The following is a 23,234-nucleotide window of genomic DNA, read 5'->3' as shown; positions in this document are numbered from 1 at the left end:
CCCGTCAATCCGCAGGCTGATGCTCTAACCACTGAGCCAAACCAGCTAGGGATATTTAATATAATAGGGATATTTAATATAATAGATGATCTAATTGAAATTAAAAATCATTCCAAGAGTCTTGAACATTAATATAAAACCAAGAAGAAGAAACACAGTACAACTGAAAAGAATTATATGTACAAGCAATGGGAACAGAAATCTGGTCAGCAATTTTAAAAGACCACTATAAATCATGGGTTGACTCCTGGTTGGGGCACATGCTTGGGTTTGGGCTCAACCCCCAGTGAAGTGCGTGCAGGAGCCAGCCGATCAATGACCCTCTCTCAGTATTGATGTTTCTCTCTCTCCCTCTCCCTTTCTCTCTCTGAGATCAATAAAAACTTTATTTAAAAAAAACCAAAAAAACACACACACAAAAAAACCCCACTGTGTTTAAGAAGAATACAAACTAGAGTCTGCCCAAAGAAAGGAAATTTGATTGTGGAGGCGGTCTCAAAACATCAGTATATGAAGATTAAAGAAACAAGGAAATACAGATCACTGGGAGAAATACGTACTTTTAAACAGAAGCAACAAATTATCCATTATTTGTTAATTTTGTTTTTCATAAGCATATATGTAAATGTAAAATCCAACCTAATTTATACTTTTAAAAACTTTTCCAAAATTGATATGTCAAATAACTATGTTATATCTCTGATGAACTATTTTCTAAGAAAATGTATGAATTAGACAATAAAGTCTACACATATGATAGCTATATTGACTTTAACAGGATTAATAATAACAGCCAAAATTTTTGAGCACTAATCAGATATCACACATTCTAATAAGCATTTTATAGACTTTATCTCATGCAAGCCATACCAAAACCCTTTAAGACAGGTATTATTACACTCTATTACTATTCATAATAGCAGACCAAATGTCCAACAACAAGAAAATGGATAAACAATGATCATTTCTCACACTGAATACTTAGAGAAATAAACTAAAACTATGTATAGCTACATAAAATCTCAAAAACCTAAGATTATATGAAAAACACAATTCTCGTAAGCATATATACCATGTTAATTCCACCTTTTATAGAGTTCAAAACTATACTGGCCCGGCCAGGCGTGGCTCAGCGGTTGAGCGTTAGCCTAGGATCCAGGAGATCACAGTTTGATTCCTTGTTAGGGCCCAGGCCCAGGTTTCAGGCTCAATCCCCAATGGGGGGCATGCAGGAGGCAGCCAATCAATGACTCTCTCATCACCGATCTTTCTATCTCTCTCTCCCTCTCCCTTCTTCTCTCTGAAATCAATAAAAATACATTTTAAAATAATAATAATAAAAGAAAACTATACGGAACAGCAAGAAAATCAATACATGTCAGGATAAGTAGTAGAAGAGTATGACTGGGAAAGGGAACACACAGAGCTTCAGTGTCATTTGGTAACATTCTATTTCTCAAGATGAATGGCTAATATACAGGAATTAATTTTACTTTATTCCTTATATACATTTTATATCTAGTTTCTATTCACGAAACGGTTTACAATAGAAGGAAAATAAGTACTATTAAAAAGAAAGTGATTTATACATAAGCTATTAAAAAGCTATCCTCTGTGTTCCTAAGCAGAGGATATACATCTGAAAATAGCTGGACTTGATCTGCGTCACAAGATATCACCCTCGAGAGAAAATAAGAGTGACAACAATATATTGATAAAACAAATCCTCTTATTTTCCAAAGGAGGTAAATTTTTTTCAATAGACGAATCTGGAATTAATCAAAACCTACAGAATCTAATCCTTAATCTTAACTTTTAAAGAAGACTCCTAACACTTTAAGCCAAATACTATCAGTGACTTAGCCAGTCATCAATGCCCAGGTAAGAGATCCAAATTCTATTACCCTTTCTTTCACATTTTCTTTTTTCATTTCTAGATTTATTTCATACCTTGGACAAGTCAGCTCTCTCATGACTAAACAACTTTGCTTTGATTTCTTCTACTTTTCTCCGGTCATCTTCATTTAATTCTGAAAGGGAGTAGCCACACTCACGAGCCATATTAAACTTCAGATTCCAGGCTGGAAAGAAAGTATAAACACACTTGAGATAATACAATGCAAAAGTGATAATTTGTCAGTGATTATAAGAGCACAGAAGATCATTCTATCTAATTTATGCCTATCACATGCTTAGCAAAAAGTGTGTGCTCTAAACTATATGACAAACTATTAGAAGTTCTTGAGAGAGATCATTTCATTGGAGAGTTTTATTTTTTAAAACCACATTTTACAGATTTTTCTCCAAAAAGGCCACTTTAAATAGGGTATTTAATCATTTTTATCTTAATCTTCCTTCTAATCAGAACAGTCCCTTTGCCTTCTCCATTAGCTCCTGCTACAGTTACTGCCACTTCCACAAGAGCTGATATTTTAAAACAAACAAAACTTGGGAATTTTTTTGAGAATCAAAATATACTTAAGTGATAAAAGGAACGGTTTAGGTAGTTGATCTCAAGGAAAGATTCCCAGGTAGGTCTAGCTTGCGTATAAGTTATCCTTCAAAATATATTCCCCACATTGTCCTAAAGATTTTTTTCTTTTTTAATGGAGTTCTACTATTAGAGATTAAAAGGATTAACAAATATTCTGTTTCAGACCTCTAATCCAAGTTTTAGTATGAAATACTGTGATTAGTTTTTTCCAATGTCTACCTAAGATCTACTCCAAGAATGTTATTAGCAAAGGGGATGAAAAAGTATATGTAGTTTTATGATACAATGATTTAGAGCAGAGTAAACTGGGTTTTGTTTTCTATCTCCAAAATAAGGATACTATAATGGGAGGATTAGGGAAAACATGAGAGATTTGGGAGTTTGGAAACTCAAGCCATCTCCTTACTCTCCTCTCCTTCAGACATCAGAACTTACTTAAGACCCTAAACTCAGACTAGCACTATTAATACTATGATTTAGCTACATTATTGATTAAATGGGCTTATTCTGGATTGTAGTAGAAAATGCAATCATCCTAACAGTTCTACAAGAAAATAAATTTAGAACACCAAACACTTAACTTTAATTATTAAACTGCAATGTTTATAAGCTTCATCTGCCTTTATAACAATCAGTTCTTACCTCGTGCGCGTACCCGACATTCCTCTTCCTCTGCATTTCTGAGTATTTGTTTAGCATGATTCAATGAGGATTCACATTTCAGAAGGTTTTTCACATGTGCAGCCAATGAATCTACACTACTACCACCCCCATCATCACTCTCTGACACACCCTCTTCCTCTCTGCTCTCTGTCATGCTTGTCTTCGGTGAAGCATATGGAAATAAATTTAGAAGAACATCAGAAACTGACTCTAAGGAATTACTGTCCCAAGAGCAGGAACTTGCTTCACTACTTGAATCACTTTTTATGATAGTCATCATAGGGATAAGAATTTTATTCCCAAGGGTTCCACTATACCCTTCAGGTTCAGATCTCATTACAGATCTGGCTGCTTTATATTGCCTTAGGGTTTCGTCTAATGCCACTCTCGCTCTGCTTTCTGCTTCCTGTAGAGGACTTCTAACTGTAGTTGAACTAATAAACTCCCAATTTTCAATGCCTCTCTGGCATTTCAGATTTGACTGTGTGCTAGTATCTTTCTGAATATACTTGTTGTATGGATTCTCCTCTGTGAATGGCTGTCTCTGAGGCAAATCAACATTAGATTCATCAGTTGTAGGGGGTTCTTTGAAGCAAACAACCTTCTTAGATTGAATAAATGAAATATCATTAACATCTCTGAAAGGTACAAGGGGAGCAGGAAAATTGCATCGTTTCAGTGCTATATTTTCTGCCTCCATCAAAAGTGTCCGAATCTCTTTAAGAGTTTTAGAACCATTATCTGTATCCTGGAATTCCTCAGAGCTAATATCTTTAAAACCCGAAGGTTCTGCTTTATTTATTACAACTCTACCATCAGCTTGAGAATTTAAGGGCATATCGTTTGAGATAATACTAGAGTTAGAAGAGTCCAAATTATCTATTAGCCTTTGGACATGGTCTGAAACAAGTTTATGCTTCTCACTATGTGAATAAGTACCAGGGTGAACTGTTGATAACCCAGTAATCTGATCAGCTTGACCAAGACCACTTGAAAACTTCAGGGCATCTTTAGTTAGACGTCTATCTGGCAAATCCTGTTGATAGAATTTATTTGGTTTCTCCCTATGTGAAAAAAAACTAGGAGGAACTGATGGTAATACAGTTTTCTGGCCTGCTGGTACAGGAATCGTTGATATTGTCAGTACATCTTCAGTTAGAAGTTTGTCTGGCAATTCCTGTGGGTAGACAATATCAGATTTCTCTCTCTGTGAAGAGGAACTAGAAAGAGGTATTGGTACCCCAGAATTCATATCAGTTGATTCAGGAACAGATGAAATCTTTGAAATATCTTCACTATGAAGTCTACCTGGCAAATGCTGTTTAAAGAAAACACTGGGCTTTATTCTCTGAGAATAAGAATTACGAAAAACTGTCAGTAATGGAGTCTGCTGGTCGTCTGGTCCAATCACAGTTAAATTCTTGGGCTTCTCTTTATGTGAATAGGAAATAAGGGGAGCAGTTGGTAACTCAGTCTTCTGGTCACCCGGTAAAATCACAGTTGAAATCCTGGGTTTCTCTTTATGTGAGTAAGAACTAGAAGTTCCTGCTGGTATCTCAGTCTTCTGGTCAGCTGGTCCAGGAAGAGCAAAAACTTTTAAAGCTTCTTCAGTAGTATCTGGCAACTCCTGGTAAAAAATACTGCCCTTTTCTCTGTATGAGTAGGGACCTGAAGGAATTATTCGTATCCCAGTCTTCTGGTCGGTTGGTCCAGGAATAGCTGAAACTTCCAAAGTGTTTTCAGTAATATCTGGCAATTCCTTCTGGTAAGGGAAGATGGGGCCCTCTCTATGTGAATAGGAAGAGGGCACAATTTGTATACCGGTCTTCTGGTCAACTGCTCCAGGAACAACTAAAAGTTTTGAAGCATCTTCATTATGATCTGGCAACTCCTGCTGATAAGAAATGATGGGCTTCTCTCCAGGAGAGTAAGAAGTAGAGGTTACTACTGGTATGCCAGTTTTCTGGTCATCTGGTCCAGAAACCCCTAAAACTTTTAAGGCCTCTTTAGTGAGATCTTGCTCATAAGAGATGACGGGCTTTTCTCTATATGAATAAGAAATTGATGGTACTGTAGGTATCCCAGTCTTCTGGTCAGCTATTCCGGGAACACCTAACACTTTCAGAGCCTCTACAGATAGATGACTACCTGGCAACTCCTGTTGGTAAGAAATAATAGGCTTTTCTCTATGTGAGTAAGAAGCAGAGGCTAATGTTGATTTTCTGGTACTTTGGTCACCTGGTTCAGGAACAGCTGAAACTTTCAGAACCTCTACAGTTAGCCGACTATCTGGCACAGCCTGTTGATAGAAATTAATGGGCTTCTCTTTATTCGAGTAGGAAGTAGAGGTCACTACTGCTATTCCAGTATTCTGGTCACCTGGCTCAGGAACAGCTGTAACTTTCAGAGCCTCTTCAGTTAGCTGATCATCTGGCAAGGCCTGTGGGTAGAAAATAAAGGGCTTCTCTCTATGAGAGTAGGAAGGAGAGGAGACTGTAGGTAACCCAGTCTTCTGGTCAGTTGGTCCAGGAGAAGCTGAAACATTCAGAGCCTCTTCAGTTAGCTGACCATCTGGCAAGGACTGTGGGTAGAAAATAAAGGGCTTCTCTCTATGAGAGTAGGAAGGAGAGGAGATTGTAGGTAACCCAGTCTTCTGGTCAATTGGTCCAGGAGAAGCTGAAACATTCAGAGCCTCTTCAGTTAGCTGACCATCTGGCAAGGCCTGTGGGTAGAAAATAAAGGGCTTCTCTCTATGAGAGTAGGAAGGAGAGGAGATTGTAGGTAACCCAGTCTTCTGGTCAGTTGGTCCAGGAGAAGCTGAAACATTCAGAGCCTCTTCAGTTAGCTGACCATCTGGCAAGGCCTGTGGGTAGAAAATAAAGGGCTTCTCTCTATGAGAGTAGGAAGGAGAGGAGATTGTAGGTAACCCAGTCTTCTGGTCAACTGGTCCAGGAGAAGCTGAAACATTCAGAGCCTCTTCAGTTAGCTGACCATCTGGCAAGGACTGTGGGTAGAAAATAAAGGGCTTCTCTCTATGAGAGTAGGAAGGAGAGGAGATTGTAGGTAACCCAGTCTTCTGGTCAACTGGTCCAGGAGAAGCTGAAACATTCAGAGCCTCTTCAGTTAGCTGACCATCTGACAAGGACTGTGGGTAGAAAATAAAGGGCTTCTCTCTATGAGAGTAGGAAGGAGAGGAGACTGTAGGTAACCCAGTCTTCTGGTCAACTGGTCCAGGAGAAGCTGAAACATTCAGAGCCTCTTCTGTGAGATGTCTATCTGGTGAGGCCTGTGGGTAAAAAATAATGGACTTCCCTCCAAGTGAGTAGGAGCTTGGAGGTACTGTTGGTATCCCAGTCTTCTGATCACCTGTTCCAGGAACAGCTGAGACTTTCAGACCCTCTTCAGTTAGATGACTATCTGGCAACTCTTGGTAGAAAAGAATGGGCTTTTCTCTATGTGAGTAGGAAGTAGGAGGTTCTGATGGCAACGCAGTTTTCTGGTCAGCTGGTTCAGAAACAGTTGAAACTTTTAGAGCCTCTTCAAGTAGGTGACTATCTGGCAAGGCCTGTGATGAGATAATAATATGCTTCTCTCTAGGTGGATAGGAAGTAGAAGGTAATGTTGGTATCCCAGTCTTCTGGTCAGCTGGTCCAGAAATGATAGAAACTTTCAGGGCCTCTTCAGTGAGGTGAGTGTTTGGTAAGGCCTGTGGATAAAAAATAATGGGCTTCTCTCTATGTGAGTAGGAACTAGAAGGTTCTGATGGCAACCCAGTCTTCTGTTCAGCTAGCCCAGGAACAGCTATAACTTTTAGAGCCTCTTCAGGTAAATGACTGTCTGGCAAGCCCTGTGGGTAGGAAATAAAGGACTTCTCTCTATGTGAGTAAGAAGTAGAGGTTACTATTGGTATCCCAGTCTTCTGTTCAGTTGGTTCAGGAAGAATTAAAACTTTCTGAGCCTGTTCAGTTAAATGATTGTCTGGCAATCCCTGTTGGTAAAAAATATTGGGCTTCTCTTCAAATGAGTAGGCCCCAGAGGATCCTGATGGTATCCCAGTGTTCTGCTTAGCTGGTTCCAGAACAGATGAAACTTTTAGAGCCTCTTCAGTTAGATGACTATCTGGAAACTCCTGCTGGTAATAAACGATGGGTTTTTCTCCATGTGGGTAGGCACTAGATAGTACTGTTTGTATCCCAGTGTTCTGGTCAGCTGGTCCAGAAAGAAATGAAATTCTCTGAGCCTGTTCAGTTAGATGACTGTCTGGCAACTCCTGCTGATAGAAAAAACTCGTCTTCCCTGTAGGTGAGTGGGAAGTAGGGGGTGCTATTGGTATCCCAGTCTTCTGCTGAGCTAGTCCAGGGATAGCTGGAACTTTCTGAGCCTCTATAGTTAATTGGCTAACTGGCAACTCCTGTTGGTAGATAATATTGGGCTTCTCTCTATGTAAGTAAGAAGTAGAGGTTACTGTAGGTATCCCACTCTTCTGGTCAGCAAGTCCAGGAGCAGCTGAAACTTTCAGAGCTTGTTCAGTTAGATGACTATCTGGCAACTCCTGCTGATAGAAAAAACTGGTCTTCTCTCTAGGTGAGTAGGAAGCAGGGGGTGCTATTGGTATCCCAGTCTTCTGCTGAGCTAGTCCAGGGATAGCTGGAACTTTCTGAGCCTCTTTAGTTAAATGACTAACTGGCAACTCCTGTTGGTAGATAATATTGGGCTTCTCTCTATGTAAGTAAGAAGTAGAGGTTACTGTAGGTATCCCACTCTTCTGGTCAACAAGTCCAGGAGCAGCTGAAACTTTCAGAGCCTGTTCAGTTAAATGACTTTCTGGCAATGTCTGTTGATAAAAAATATGGGGCTTCTCTCCACGTGAGTAAGAAGTAGAGGTTCCTGTTGGTATCCCACTCTTCTGGTCAGTGAATCCAGAAACAGCTACAACTTGCTGAGACTGTTCAGTTAGATGACTCTCTGGCAATATTGGTTGATAAAAAATATGGCGCTTCTCTCCACGTGAGTAAGAAGTAGAGGTTCCTGTTGGTATTCCACTCTTCTGGTCAGTGAATCCAGAGACAGCTGCAACTTGCTGAGACTGTTCAGTTAGATGACTCTCCGGCAATTCTTGCTGGTAGAAAATACTGGGCTTCTCTCCACGTGAGTAAGAAGTAGAGGTTCCTGTCGGTATTCCAGTCTTCTGGTCAGCAAACCCAGAAACAGCTACAGCTTGTTGAGACTGTTCAGTTAGATGACTCTCTGGCAACTGTTGCTGGTAGAAAATATGAGGCTTCTCTCTATGTGAGTAAGTAGAGGATACAATTGGTATGCTTGTTTTCTGCTCAGTGGATCCAGGAGTAGCAGAAACTTTCAGAACCTTTTCAGTTAAATGACTTTCTGGCAATGTCTGTTGATAAAAAATATGGGGCTTCTCTCCACGTGAGTAAGAAGTAGAGGTTCCTGTTGGTAACCCACTCTTCTGGTCAGTGAATCCAGAGACAGCTACAACTTGCTGAGACTGTTCAGTTAGATGACTCTCTGGCAATTCTTGCTGGTAGAAAATACTGGGCTTCTCTCCATGTGAGTAAGAAGTAGAGGTTCCTGTTGGTATCCCAGTCTTCTGGTCAGCAAATCCAAAAGCAGCTGCCGCTTGTGGAGACTGTACAGTTAGATGACCCTCTGGCAATTCTTGCTGGTAGAAAATACTGGGCTTCTCTCTATGTGAGTAAGTAGAGGACACTATTGGTATGCCCGTTTTCTGCTCTGTTGATCCAGTAGCAGCAGAAACTTTCAGACTCTGTTCAGTTAGATGACTTTCTGGCAATATCTGTTGATAGGAAATATGGGGCTTCTCTCCAAGTGAGTATAAAGTAGAGGATACTGTTGGTGTCGCAGTTGATTGATCAGCTGGTCCAGGAACAAATGAAACTTTCAGCACCTGTTCAGTTAGATGACTGTCTGGCAGTGGTGGCTGAGAGAAAACGTGCTTTTCTCTTTGTGAATAGGAACTAGAAAGTACTGTTGTTTTCTCACTCTTCTGGTCAGCAGGTCCAAGAACAGCTGAAATTTTTGGAGCCTCTTCAGTTTGATTAGTATCTGGCAATGCCTGTTGGTAGAAAATACTGTGCTTCTCTCCAAGAAAGAAAGAACTTGGAGGGACTGTAGATATGTTGGTCTTCTGGTCAGCAGGTTCAGGAACCGCTGAAACTCTTAGAGACTCTTCAGTTAGATGACTTTCTCTCAACACCTGTGGGAAGAAATTATCTGGCTTCTCTCTTAGTGAGTAGGAACTAAAGGGTAATGTTGATATCCCAGTCTTCTCATCAGCTGGTTCAGCAGAGTCTAAAACTTTTAGTGTCTCTTCAGTTACATGACCATTTGCCAATATCTGTTGGTTGAGAGACTCAATATGCAGACCAACAGTATTCTCCACAGAAGACCTTACAGCCAAGTGAGAAAAGTCCTCAGAAGACAAGGGTAAATGAGATCCAATGTCTGATTCTCCAGAAGTGGTAGTGATGTCGGCTTTCAAATTGGATTGAGTAATTTTACTTATGACTCCTTTAGAAATATCTCCTAAAGAAAGATAAATTTGTTAATAGTATATATTTTTTGAATTGAAAAATACTTCTTGCCCTGGCTGGTGTGGCTCAGTTGGTTGGAGCACCGTCCCATACACCAAAAGGTCTCAGGTTTCTCAGGTTCGACTCCCTATCAGGGCACATACCCAGGTTGCAGGTTCAATCACTGGTCAGGGTGCATATGAGAGGCAATCGATGGATGTCTTTCTCTCTCTCTCTTCCCGCTCCTCCCTCTTCCTCTCTCTCTCTTAAAGCAATAAAAACATGTCCTTGGGTGAGGATTTTTTAAAAATACTGATTCCTAGGCCCCCATCAGAGAATGAGATTCCACTAGTGGGGGGGGGGGGTTTAAGCATTGGTATAAAAGAAAAAATATTTCTTTTATGCACTAAAAGAAAGCAAGCTTTCTTTCCTTCCTTGGGAATTTACACTCTAGAAAGGAATCCTAAGGAAACAGTCATCAAAGGACACAAATATTTACACTCAAAGATATTTATTACAAAGCCATTTAAAGCAGCAATCTAATGTGAAAATAAGTTAAATACTCAACAACAGAACTATAGATTAAAGATAGCAGTATAGCAATTTGATGAAATATTATGCAGACCTTTAGGTGATTTTTAAAGAATTTTCAATGTGCTGTGAAAATGCTGTCTACTCTGGGATTTGATTTCACACTACTTATAAGCTAACAAGTTAGCCTGTTACTGTGTCATGTATGCTAGCAGAAGTTTTGATACTCCTCAATTGAGACAAAATACATTATTCCATGGCATAGCAAAGGATCATCAGCTTATTTTCATGCATTTCCCCTCTCTCCCACATCCTACAAGGGCAATGCAATATGGCCCAGATGGATACTATGCATTCAGTGGGTTTAACTGACTCTGCTAATAAGTGTAGCCATAGTAAGATATGTTAGGTTTTTTTACATTATCACCCGAGGATATTTTTTCCATCACTTTTCAGAGAGAGTGGAAGGGGCGGGGGAGAGAGAGGGAGATACATCGATTGATTGCCTCCTGCACGAGTCCCGACCGGGGGCCAGGGATCAAGCCTGCAACCAAGGTACGTAACCTTGGATGAAACTGAACCCGGGACTCTTCAGTCCTTGAGCCAAAGCTCTAACCACTGAGCCAAACCGGCGGCTAGGGCAAGATATTTCTTTTTAACTATATGAAACTGTAAACCCTCTAAAGGTTACACTAAGAAGTTTAAACGTAATTCTATATGGCATAGGAAATTATTGACAGATATGATCAGAACTGTATTGCAGAAATACAGGTTCTAAATTGAAAAGGGAATACAAAAGTGTAAGCAGTACTGTCTCACTGAACTTTCTGCAACAATGGAAATGTGGTATATTTGTACTGTCAAATACAGTAATTCTAAATAAAAATAGTTCTAAATAGCAATGGGATGTAAATAACTGTAATAGAAATGGCAAGATTTGACAAGTAATGAGTTCAATCATTTGTTCACTCAAAAAAATAAATTGCATACTATAGGCCAGTCACTGTTCTAGATGCAGAATATAGTAGCAATAAATAAACAGACAAAGCTTACAATCTCATTCTGTCTCACAAAGCTTACATTCTATCAAAAAGAAACAGACAATAAGTAAATTGGTAAAACATATGGTAGCAAAATGATTGACATATTCAGCAAAAATTAGCTATACTTTACAGACAGGAAAATTAAATTTCAAAGGTAATGATATAGCAAGTGCTGGTCAATGTAAAGACCTTCTTTGACTAATTCAGTAGGTCTGGGGTGGGATATCAAATTCTGCATTTCTAACAAGCTCCTGGGTAATACCCAATACTATTGGTCCTTAGACCACATTTTGAGTAACAAACTTCTGTTTTCCTAGAGTTGTACAGTGAGTAAATGACAAAAACAGACAGTTTAGCTTTCTAATTATAACTGAAAATTCTGAACTCTTTTCACTATAACTGTCATTCTAAATCCACTGGTGAGCTTCAAATAAGGAGCTGAAAATACAGTAAGGACTGAATTATAAAGTAAAAAGGTAGAAATATCAAGTATTAACTTCAAGAAAACTAAAAGAAAAGGGAAGAATGTACAGTGCATTGCAACTTTAGAAGGATATGGGTTATGAAAATTTTTGAGAAAAAAAAAGCTCAAGAAATTAATAAATCAAAACAGATTAATAAACTGACCAACCAATGGGTCAAAAAATAAATAAAAAGAGAAACAAAAAATACCTCAAGACAACTGAAAATGGAAATAAAACATTCCAAAACTTATGTGAAGTTTATAGGGACAAATGCCTATATCAAGAAACAAGGAAAGTCTCAAATAACATAACTTTACATCTCAAAGAAATAGAAAAAGGATAAACAAAGCCCGAAGTTACCAGAAGGAAGGAAAGATCAGAGCAGAAATAAATGCCAAATAAAGACTGAAAAGGTCAATGAAACTAAGATACGATTTTTTAAAAGATAAACTATATTGACAAACCTTTGGCGAGACTCACCAAGAAAAAAAGAGACAGGACTCAATGAAAATCAGAAAGAAAAGCGGAGAGAAAATCCAAGATAAAGGCAGAGTAGGTAGAAGGTACACTCACCTCCTCCCAGGACCAAACTGAAATTACAGCTAAAATATAGAAAAATCAACCTGAATAGCCAACTGAAGACTCCTGAAGAGAAGTCTTATAACCAAGGATTTACAGAAGCTACATCGAGACTGGTAGGAAGAACAACGACAGGAAAAGGGCTGGCCCCACTCCCACCAGAGGTGGCTGAGATTCTGGAGGGATATCTCAGCAGCAAAGGCTCCCCTCAGGAGTATGGGGTTCAGACCCCACACCAAGCATAACACCCCAGAGCACCAGAACTGGGAAGAGGCACCTATATAACATATGACTATGAAAATCAGCTGGGATTCTGTCCGCCAGGGAGACAGGAATCTGCCAGAGACATAGACACCCTCTTCAAGTGCCAGCACACAGTCTTGTTCACAGCCATTCACCCTGGGTTCCAGTCAAGGGAGGGCGGAGGGGACTAGAGTTGTGTGAGGAGAGAATACGGTTGTGACTCTAGGAAAGAGCTGAAGGGACAGCTGCCAAGATCCCTGTACTGAGTCCCTTTCCCACACCACAGACGCCATCTTTCTTTGGTGGAGCACTCTCCTTTATATGGTACCAGTGTGGGAAAATGCAATAGCCACACTCAATGGACTCCCTGTCTCTCTACCCTGTCCAGCTTGCACCCTGTTGAGTCAGCTGCCTCACCGGGTGTAGAGGTCTAGGCAGACTCAGGGGGTATCAGTGACTGAGCTGTATGGCTCTGGGACAGAGACCATTCCTCCAACATTCCTATGAACCTGACCAGCATGTTCCTCTCACAGGAGATCTACTAGCCCCACCCTCCTGACTCCTGGTGGCCCCCCTACTGAGCTACGGCTCCTGTCAGAATCTGGGACAGACTGAGTTGCGTGGTTCTAGGGCAGGGACCATTTTTCTGTCACACACACCCGACTGATGCACAGCCTTCCGTTCACATGGCAAAATCTTGGTCTGTTTGGGCATGATAAATTCTGCCAGCCTCACTCTGATGATTTCCTGAGACCCCTTCCCCACAAAAAAAAATCTTCGGGCACTCGGAAAGGGGAAGGTAGACTTAGTATATCCTGGAACTTTTGTTGAGTGGCTTCAGACCCATCAATGGCAGATTGAACCTGTATCAATCTGGTAAACACCACTCACCCCTACCTGGTGACTCACAGAGAATCTACCTCAAGGAACCTGAGTATTGCCAGAGGCTCTTTCAGTCACTGAGCCTAACAGCAGGCCAGCAGGGAAAGGTAGGTGAAAATGGATCTCAGAGTGTCTTGGGCTTTTTGCTGACATGCTCTCAGGCTTGATGCTGGTTGAAGGCCAGCCTTGGTGCACAGCTTGGTCTTTCCCAAGGACACTAAGGCCCAGCAGAGGCAGTCACAAACAAACAAACTGTGGATCGCTTTGTAACTCCAAACAGTTTGCCCAGGGCCAGTCACAAGCAGCATCTAACAATGGTCTGCCCCAGAGTCCTTCCCAAGAGGTCCCAGAATAGACACAACCAGTGGCCAGCTTCAGACAACATCAGAGCAGGATCCAATTAGTGTCACAAGAGGCATATCCAAAGGGAGATCTTGGCAGGAACCAGATCCTGCTGAGGCAAATTCCGCTCCATGTGGTCAGCACCAGCACAGCAGCTCCTACACTATGGTCTGGGTTGATCCTCAGTCAGCCAGCCTAAGGGTTGACCCCACATGCAAACAGGCCAATAACCATCAAAACTCAATTACCACAGGAGAGCTCACATAACCCACACAGGGACATTCTTGGAACACCTAACTCAGGTGATCAAGGAGAATGGACCATTAGGTCCCACAATATACCTACTACATCATAAAGCCACCCTACCAGGACTGAAAGACATAGAAGATCTAGCCACTGCATAGACACAAACACAAAGATGCAGCCAAAAAAGAGAAGAAAAAGAAATATGCCCCAAATGAAAGATAGGAGAAATCTCCAGAAAAAGAGCTAAATGAAATAAAGGCAAGCAATTTACCAGATACAGAGTTTAAAAAAAAAATGGTTATAAGGATGCTCAAGGAACTTAGTGAGAATGTCAAGAAACTTAGTGAGAATTTCAACATCATGAAAAAGGACATAGAAACCATAAAAAAAAAAAAAGAACAGCCCAGCCAGTGTGGCTCAGTAGTTGAGCATCAACCTAGGATCCAGATCGTGGTTTGATTCCAGGTCAGGGCACATGCCCGGGTTGCGGGCTCAATCCCCAGTGGAGGGCGTGCTGGAGGCAGTCAATCAATGATTCTCATCATTGATGTTTCCATCTCTCTCTCCCTCCTCTCCCTTCCTCTCTCTAAAATCAATGAAGATATATATTTTTTTAAAAAGACGACAATATCTGAATTGAAGAATACACTAAAAGGAATAAACAGTACATTGGATGAAGCAGAGGATCAAATCAGCAATTTTGGAAGACAAGGTAACAAAAAAAACCCAATGAGAGCAGAAAAAAGAATTGTAAAAAATGAGGATAATTTAAAGGACCTTTGGGACGACATGAAGCATGACAACATCTGTATCACAGGGGTATCAAAGGGAGGGACAGAGAGCAAGGAATAGAAACCCTATGTGAAAAATTAATGGCTAAAAACTTCCCTAACCTGGTAAAAGGAAAAGACACACAAGTCTGGGGAGCACAGAGAGTACCAAACAGCATGAGCCTAAAGAGATACACACCAAGACACATCATAATTAAAATGGGAAAGGTTAAAGACAAAAAGAGAATCTTAAAAGTAGGAAGTGAAAGACTGTTAGTTGTCTGCAAGAAAGCTCCCATACTGTCAAGCTTTCTCAATAAAAACACTTCAGGCCAGAAGGGATCGTCATGAAATATTCAAAATGATGAAAAACAAGGACCTACAACCAAGACTATTTTCCCCAGCAAGACTATCATTTAAAATTGAGGGAAAAATAAAGAGCTTCCCAGAAAAGAAAAAGGCAAAGAAGTGCATTACCACCAAACCAGTATTACAAAAAATGTTAAAGGGTCTTCTGTAAGAAGAAAAGAGGAGCATACTTATAGAGAATAAAATTACAATAAATACGAACCTATCAATAATCACTTTAAATGGAAATGGCTTAAATGCTTCAATTAAAATACATAGGGTAGCTGAATGGACTAGAAACCACAACCCATATATATATTGTCTAAAAGAAACCCACCTCAGAATGAAAGACACACATAGACTAAAAGTAAAGAGATGGCAAAAAGATATTTTATGCAAATGTAAATGGGAAAAAAAGCTGGGGTAGCAATACTTATATTAGACAAAACAGACTTTAAAACAAAGGCTATATAGTAAGAAAACAAAAAAAAAAAGAAAACCAAAAAAACAGAAGAAACCAAGCACTACATAATAGTAAAGGGAGCAATCCAAAAAGAGGATATAACACTTGTAAACATTTATGCACCCAACACAGAAGCACCTAAATATATAAAGCAAGTCTTGATGGACATAAAGAAAGATATCGACAGTAATACAGTCATAGTAGGGGATTTTAATAGCAAACTGAAATCAGTGGATAGATCTTTCAGACAGAAATTCAACAAGTAAACAATGGTCTTAAGTGACACACTAGATAAGATGGAATTTAATTGATATTTTCAAAGCATTTCACCCGAAACAAGCAGAAGATACATTCTTTGCAAGCGTATGTGGAACATTTTCTAGGATAGACCCCATGTTAGGAAACAAAACAAGACTCAATAATTTAAAAAGACTGAAATGATATTAAGCATCTTCTTTGACCATAATGGTATGAAACAAGAAATCAATCACAGGGGAAAAAATCCTGAAAATTGCACAAAGACATGTAGGCTAAATAACATGTTACTAAACAATGAATGGGTTCACAATGAGATCAAGGAAGAAATCAAAAGATACCTTGAAACAAATGAAAATGAAAACACAACAACCCAAAATCTATGGAACACAGCAAAAGCAGTCCTAAGAGGAAAACTGATAGCATTACAGGCCAAATTCAAGAAATAAGAAAAATCTCAACCCTAGTCAGCTAGTTCAGTTGGTTAGAGCATCGTCCCAATACGCCAAGATTGTGGGTTTGATCTCTGATCATGGCACGTACAAGATGCAACAAATGAATGCATAAATAAATGGAACTACAAGTCAATGTCTCTCTCTCCCCTCCCTCTAAGTCAATGAACATGTCCTAGGTGAGGGTTTAGAAAAATAAATAAATAATAAGTAATACTGATATAGCATTAAACAACTTAAAATGTCACACTAGAAAATATTAACTTAATTCAATAAAAAGCATTAAAGTAGGAACAGAAGAACAAAAAAGATATAAAACCTATGGAAAACAAAAAGTACACCAGAAAATGTAAACCCAGTCTTCATCAGTAATGACATTAAATGTGAATGGGTTAAACAATCACATAAAAAGGAGATTATCAGTCTGCATTGAAAAAAATTCCAACTATTTACAAAAGATGCACTTCAGATTCAAAAATATAATTAGGTTGAAAATAAAGGGATACAAAAAGATATGTCATACAAACAGCAACCATAAGAGCTAGAGCAAATACACTAATAAAAGACAAAATAAAACTTTAAGACAAAAAATGTTACTAGAATTAAAGGTAAATTTATAACCAAAAAAAAAATTAATTCATCAGGAATGTAACATTATAAATTATAATACATAAACATAAATGCATTTAATATCATATCTCAAAATGTATTAAGTAAATCTGGTAGAAAAGAAGGGAGAAACAGACAATAATAATTGGAGACTTTAACACCTCACTTTCAAAAATGGAGAAAACAACCAGGCAGAGGATCAACAAAGATACAGAAGACTGGAACACTATAAATCAACTAGAACTAACAGATATGTATGTATAGAACACACCACCTAACAACAGCAGAATGCACATTCTTCTCAAGTGCAAACTGTACATTCTATAGGATTAACTATATGCTAGGACATAAAAAAAGCCCCAATAAAACTTAAAAACTGAAAACACACAAAGTATATGTTCTCCAAAATAAATGAAATGAGATCTCAATAACAAAAGGAAATTCATAATTACGTGAAATTAAACACACACTCCCAGATAACCGAGATGTCAACAAGAACAAAATATTACAATGGAAATTGGGCATTATTTTAGGTGAATTAAAACAAAAGGAAAACAAATCAAGGCATGCAGCTAAAGTAGTGCTTAGAAATTTATCTATGTAAACACTTGTATTAAAAAGAAAGAACTCAAGTCAATAACTTAACCTTTCACCTTAAGAAACAGTAAAAAGCTCAAACTAAAACTAAAGTGCAAGCATGGAAATAATAAAGACGAAAATGCAAATAAGTGAAATAGAGATTTAAAAGGTAGAGGGGAAAATTAGAAAAAGTAAAGAAACTAAACTTCATTTCTTTGAAAAGATCAACAAAAAAACTGACAAAAGTTAGCTAGACTCACACAAAAAAACACCAAAAAAAAAACCCCAGAGAGAACACTCTCCAATCACTAAAAGTAGTAATGAAAGAGAGAGAACTACTACTACCAGCCTTACAAAATAAAAAGGATTATATGGTAATACCACAAACAGTTATATGCCAACAAATTAAATAACCTATCTGGAATAGACAAATTCCATGAAAGATACAAATTATGAAAACTGATTCATGAAACATATAAATTCTCATAGACATATAGCAGATAAACAAATGACATTAATAAAGCTAACACCAATCTTTTACAAACTCTTCCAAAAACTAGAAGAGGAGAGAATACTTCCCAACTCAACCTAAGGCACTAGTATTACCCTGCGCCCAAAACCCAACAACAACAAATTACAAGGCATCTATTATAACTATAAACCAAAAACACCTCAAAAAAATTACTAGCAAAAGTAATCCAGCAACATCCAAAAAGGATTATACACCATAACCAAGTCACATATACAACCAAGAACTCAAGGTTGGCTCAACATATGAAAAGTTATTAATGATGCAGCATATGATTAGAATAAAGGACAAAAACCATAAGGTCATCATAGAAGATGCAGAAAAACATTTGACAAAATCTAACACCTTTACATGATAAATATGCTCTAAAAGCTCCAAATAAAAGGGAGCTTCCTCAACCTGATAAACAGCATCTATAAAAATCCCATGGCTAACATCATACTTAACGTTAAAAGACATGATACCTTCCCACAAAGACCAGGACAAGATAAAAGGTATTTGCTCTTGCCACTTCTATGCAACACTGTACTGGAAACTCTAATTGGGGCAACTGGGGAATGAAATATGTAAAAGGCATCCATACTGGAAACGAAAAAGAAAGACTATCTCTATTTGCAGATGACGTGGTCTTGTGTAGAAAAATGATAAGAAATCCACACAAAATAATTAGAAATACTAAACAAGTAGTTAAGCAATGTTGTAGGCTACGAAATTAACATACAAAAGAAATACAGTGTATTTCTACACAATGACAGTGAATATTCCAAAAGTGAAATTTAAAAAACAATTCATTTTACAATAACACCAAAAGATTAAAATATTTAGAATTAACAAAGTGCAAGATTTATACACTGAAAACTAAAAAATACTGTTAAAAGAAATAAAAAACTGTTAGGCAGGATAGATACTAAGGCAGGAGAGAGAGGTTATTATCACACCGAAGCAGTCCTGAAACCTCCCAGGACAAGATAATCAACAGTTAAACTGCAATGACAAGGGGGAACTTGAAACCCGGTATGCTAATCCTGATACCAGGGGAGAGAAACCTTGAAGCTTGCAACAAAAAGATGTAAAACCCTCAAAACCCCAATGGGTGGGGTGCTCAGACTAGCTGAGCTGTGACTTGTGCTTTATGCCAAGTGTATCTTTAATAAATTCACTTGCTTTACTTCAACACTGCTTTCTGCCACTCATCTAAATTCTTTCTCTGGAGCTCACAAGATACGAGGCGGGGAGAGTCTAGAGCCCTCTCTGACTTGGGCGGCTCTCTGGTAACAGAACAACTAAATATATGAAAAGACATTCCCTGTTTATAGACAAAATATTTATTATTAAGATGGCAAAACTAATCTACAGTTTCAATGCAATCTGACACCTGCTACAACATAGATAAACCTTGAAGACATTATTGTAAGTCAAATAAGCCAGTCACCAAAGACAAATACTGTAGGATTCCACTTATATGAGGTAGGTAGAGTTGTCAGAGATCATAGAGAAACAAAAAGTAAAATAGAGTAAAACTTCAATATAATGGACTAATTCAGGCGAAGGGGTATCTGTTAAAGCCGAAAATCCGTTATATAAAAAAGTAGGTTTTCTGAATGCATATGTTAAAAAGTTGACAAATTAGTTAGGTTGCCTGTTTTTACTTATGTAGACACATTTGTGTAATTAAAATGAAGTATGTATGAAAAGTTTAATTTCACAGTTTTCTATATTTATTACGGTACTTTTAAATTTCTACTGAATAGGTCTAGTAAAGGCATGCATTTACCAGTCACCACAAATAAACATATGCACACAGCTGGGGCATGGCTCAGCGCACATCGGAACAACAGGCACATCGGAACATGGAACATCGTCAGAACACCACCAGCAGGCATTAAAACTGTTGCAAAAAGTCATGCCAGGCAACAACAGAACCAATCACCGTGTGATGCAGTGTGATCATGTGCTAATCATTCGCTTAACATTGTTTACAAGTGGTGAGTCTTGGTTTTAAATACACAGTCTATAGCTGCAGATATGTAATATTTATGTCAGTGAAATTACTACAATGCTTTTTCCAACATGACCTATTTGCTAAAATTTGTTAAAAATAACAGTGAATCAATAATAAAAAAAATAACCTGTTAGCTTAATTATAAGCAAATCCTGGTTAAAAGCATTTTAAAATTAACAGGGTGTTAACTTTCACATATGACAGGTGGTCAGGAAATTTTGTTTGTTAAATCCGAAGTCCATTAAATCAAGGTCTACAAAATTGAGGTTTACTGTAGTAGTTGACTGGGGATAGGAAAGAATGGGAGTTACTATTTAATAGGTACAGAGTTTCAGTTTTAGAAGGTGAAAGATGGATGTCGGTGATATTTGCACAACAATGTGAATGTATTTAATATTGAATGTATTCTTAAAAATGGTTAAGATAGTAAATTTTATGTGTATTTTACCACTATGTAAAATATTAAATTTTTTTAAAAGAAGAAAATAGAAAAATTGCACTTCATCAAAATTAAAAACTGTTGTAATCAATACCACCAAGTAAGTGAACAACCCACAGAGTGGAAGAAAATTTTGCAAATAATTTATCTGATAAGGAACTTGTATCCAGAATATATAAAGAACTCTTAAACTTAATAATAAAATGAGCCCGGCTGGGCGTGGCTCAGCAGTTGAGCGTCAACCTAGGATCTAGGCGATCAGGGTTCGATTCCTGGTCAGGGCACATGCCGGGGTTGCGGGCTCGATGGATGACTCTCTCATCATTGATGTTTCTATCTCTCTCCCTCTCCTTTCCTATCTCTGAAATCAATAAAGATATATTTAAAAACAAAAAAACAACAACAAAAAAACCCCACAAGATATCACTTCACACCTACCAGAATGGCTATAATAAAAAAAGACAAAAAAATAACAAGTGTTGTTGAGGATGTGAAGAAACTGGAACCCTTATAATGCTGGTGAGAATGTAATATGGTACATACTCTTTGGAAAACTTTAACAGTTCTTCAAAATGTCAAACATTGTTAGCATGAACCAGCAATTCCACTCCTAAATATATACCAAAAAGAAAATATACATACACACAAAAACATGTACATAAATGTTCATAGCAGCATTATTCATAACAGCCAAAAAGTAGAAATGACCCAAATGTCCATCAGATAATGAATGGATAAACAAAACATGACATATCCACACAATGGGCTATAATCTGGCAATAAAAAGGAATGAGCACTGATGCATACTATAACATGGATAAATCTTAAAAACATACTCAGTGAAAGACACCAGACACAAAAGATCACATATTTTATGATTTCATTTATACAAAAATGTCCAGAATAAGCAAATTTATAAGCAGAGTGGATTAGTGTTGCCTAAGGCTGAGTGTGCTCAGGGAGGTATGGAGTGGGCAGTGACTGCTAACAGGTACAGGGTTTCCCTAGAGTACAGTGATGTTTGTACAACTCAGTGAATTGTAAAACTTAAATGAATGAATGGTATGGTATGTGAATTACATCTCAATAAGCCTGTTTTTAAAAAAGTAATGTTTGTATCCATCAGTAGATAAATAGATTAAAAAACTGTGGTACATTTATGCAACAGAATACTATGCAGCTATAAAAAAGAATGATCTCTTACCCTTTGAGACAGCATGGAAGGACCTAGACAGTATCATGCTATGTGAAATAAGCCAATCAGAGAAAGACAAGTATCACATGATATCACTTGTATGTGGAATCTAATGAACAAAATTAATTGATGAACAAAAAAGATCCAAAGACATTGAAGCATGCAACAGGCTGTCATATTTGGGGGGGGGGGGGGGGGCGCGCAAGGAGGAGATTCACCAATGAACTCATATGCATATATGCATAGCCCATGGACAGACAATAGTGTGGGGAAGGCCTGGGAAGGGGGCAAAGGGGGTCAATGGGGGGGGGGGGAAGGGACATCTGTAATACTTTCAACAATAAAGATAAATTAAATAATAATAATAAAAGCTAATGATTTAAATTTTCATTCTCAGTGTAATCATTTGTTGCCTAAAGCTCTAGATTAGCTGTTTTTATCATATATTTGTATTTGAACACTTTTTTAGAAAGAGGTTTTTCTTATCCCACATGTAAAAGAGTTTAGAAGTCACTACCATCTCACACAAAAAGAGCTGAACAAACTGAAAATCAACAACTCTTCTTCAACCCATCAGAGAAATGAGTTTACAAGGTAAACCACCATCCTGAAAACTGTAGATTCAGGTGAACACAGAGAATCAGAGATTATGGGGAGCAGAAGCCTCTGGAACCAGGAACTGGTAAGGAAAAATAAACTGTAATTGGCAAACTGCTAAAAGCCAAACAAACATGGACTCACTTTGGAGTTAAAAACTCCTGGGGCCCAGCCTTAGGGAAGGCCCCTAAATTTTACTTCTAGGAGACCACCAGGCTCTCAGGATGATGATGGAACAAAATTTGCCCTCATATTTATGGCAGGGGGAGGGAAAAAGTGACGATTTTTAAAGCCCCAAAGCCCTCTGGTCTCCATAACAATAGGCTGACCTCAAGGGAAACTAAATTACCAGAGCCTGACTTGATTTTATCAGAGCCTAACCAACCTGTAACAAGGGAAATACCCAACTCCAGGCCCCTTCTAGCCTTTCTGTTTCACCTAAGGAGGGGGAAAATGCTGAGAAGCACTTGCAACAGTAACAGCCTAAGGCAGGGGTGGGGAAAGTCCCGCTGCAGGCCATATAAGGCCCAAGAAATCATTTGGTCTGGCCCTGCCAAGGTAACCACTGGCAGGATTCTAAATTCAATAAATTAAGTTAAAAGTTTGACCAAATATAGCCGGCTAATTTTTAAGTTGATAATTTTGTATGGCCTGCGAAAGATGTTATAAATATCCAAATTGCCCTTGGCAGAAATAAGGTTCCCCACCCCTGGCCTAAGGAAAGAGGCTCACTAAAAGACCGAGACCTAATCATAGGGTTATTAAAATGAAATCTCTTCCCTCCACATATTACCACTACATAAATAGGGCTCTTGTATAAATTACAGAGGAAAGAATGCAAACAAGCCTATGACCCCGTTTAAGGAATCTTAAGGGAAACCAAAAGACAACATAGGAGAAAAAACAAGGGCACCAGAGACAATTTTAGCATCAGACACCACAGTTATAGCTAACTGTA

At 38.4% G+C, this 23,234-nt stretch overlaps 1 protein-coding gene across 2 annotated transcripts in view; it reads right to left on the bottom strand.

Annotated features, from left to right (window-relative positions):
* Nucleotides 1-23,234, bottom strand: part of ALMS1 (ALMS1 centrosome and basal body associated protein) — a 113,165-nt gene that overhangs the window by 58,839 nt on the left and 31,092 nt on the right. For both annotated transcript variants that reach the window (XM_016202583.2, XM_016202584.2), the window contains exons 10-11: nt 3,137-9,721; nt 1,951-2,081 (exon numbers count right to left, since the gene is read on the bottom strand). In XM_016202583.2, coding sequence (XP_016058069.2) covers nt 1,951-2,081; nt 3,137-9,721 — 6,716 coding nt within the window. The remainder of the gene's footprint in view (nt 1-1,950; nt 2,082-3,136; nt 9,722-23,234) is intronic.

This window comes from Miniopterus natalensis, chromosome 13, assembly GCF_054644295.1.
Source record: "Miniopterus natalensis isolate mMinNat1 chromosome 13, mMinNat1.hap1, whole genome shotgun sequence".
NCBI lineage: Eukaryota > Metazoa > Chordata > Mammalia > Chiroptera > Miniopteridae > Miniopterus > Miniopterus natalensis.
Note: the sequence above shows the minus strand (reverse complement) of the source record. Positions and strands in the feature narration are given on the sequence as shown.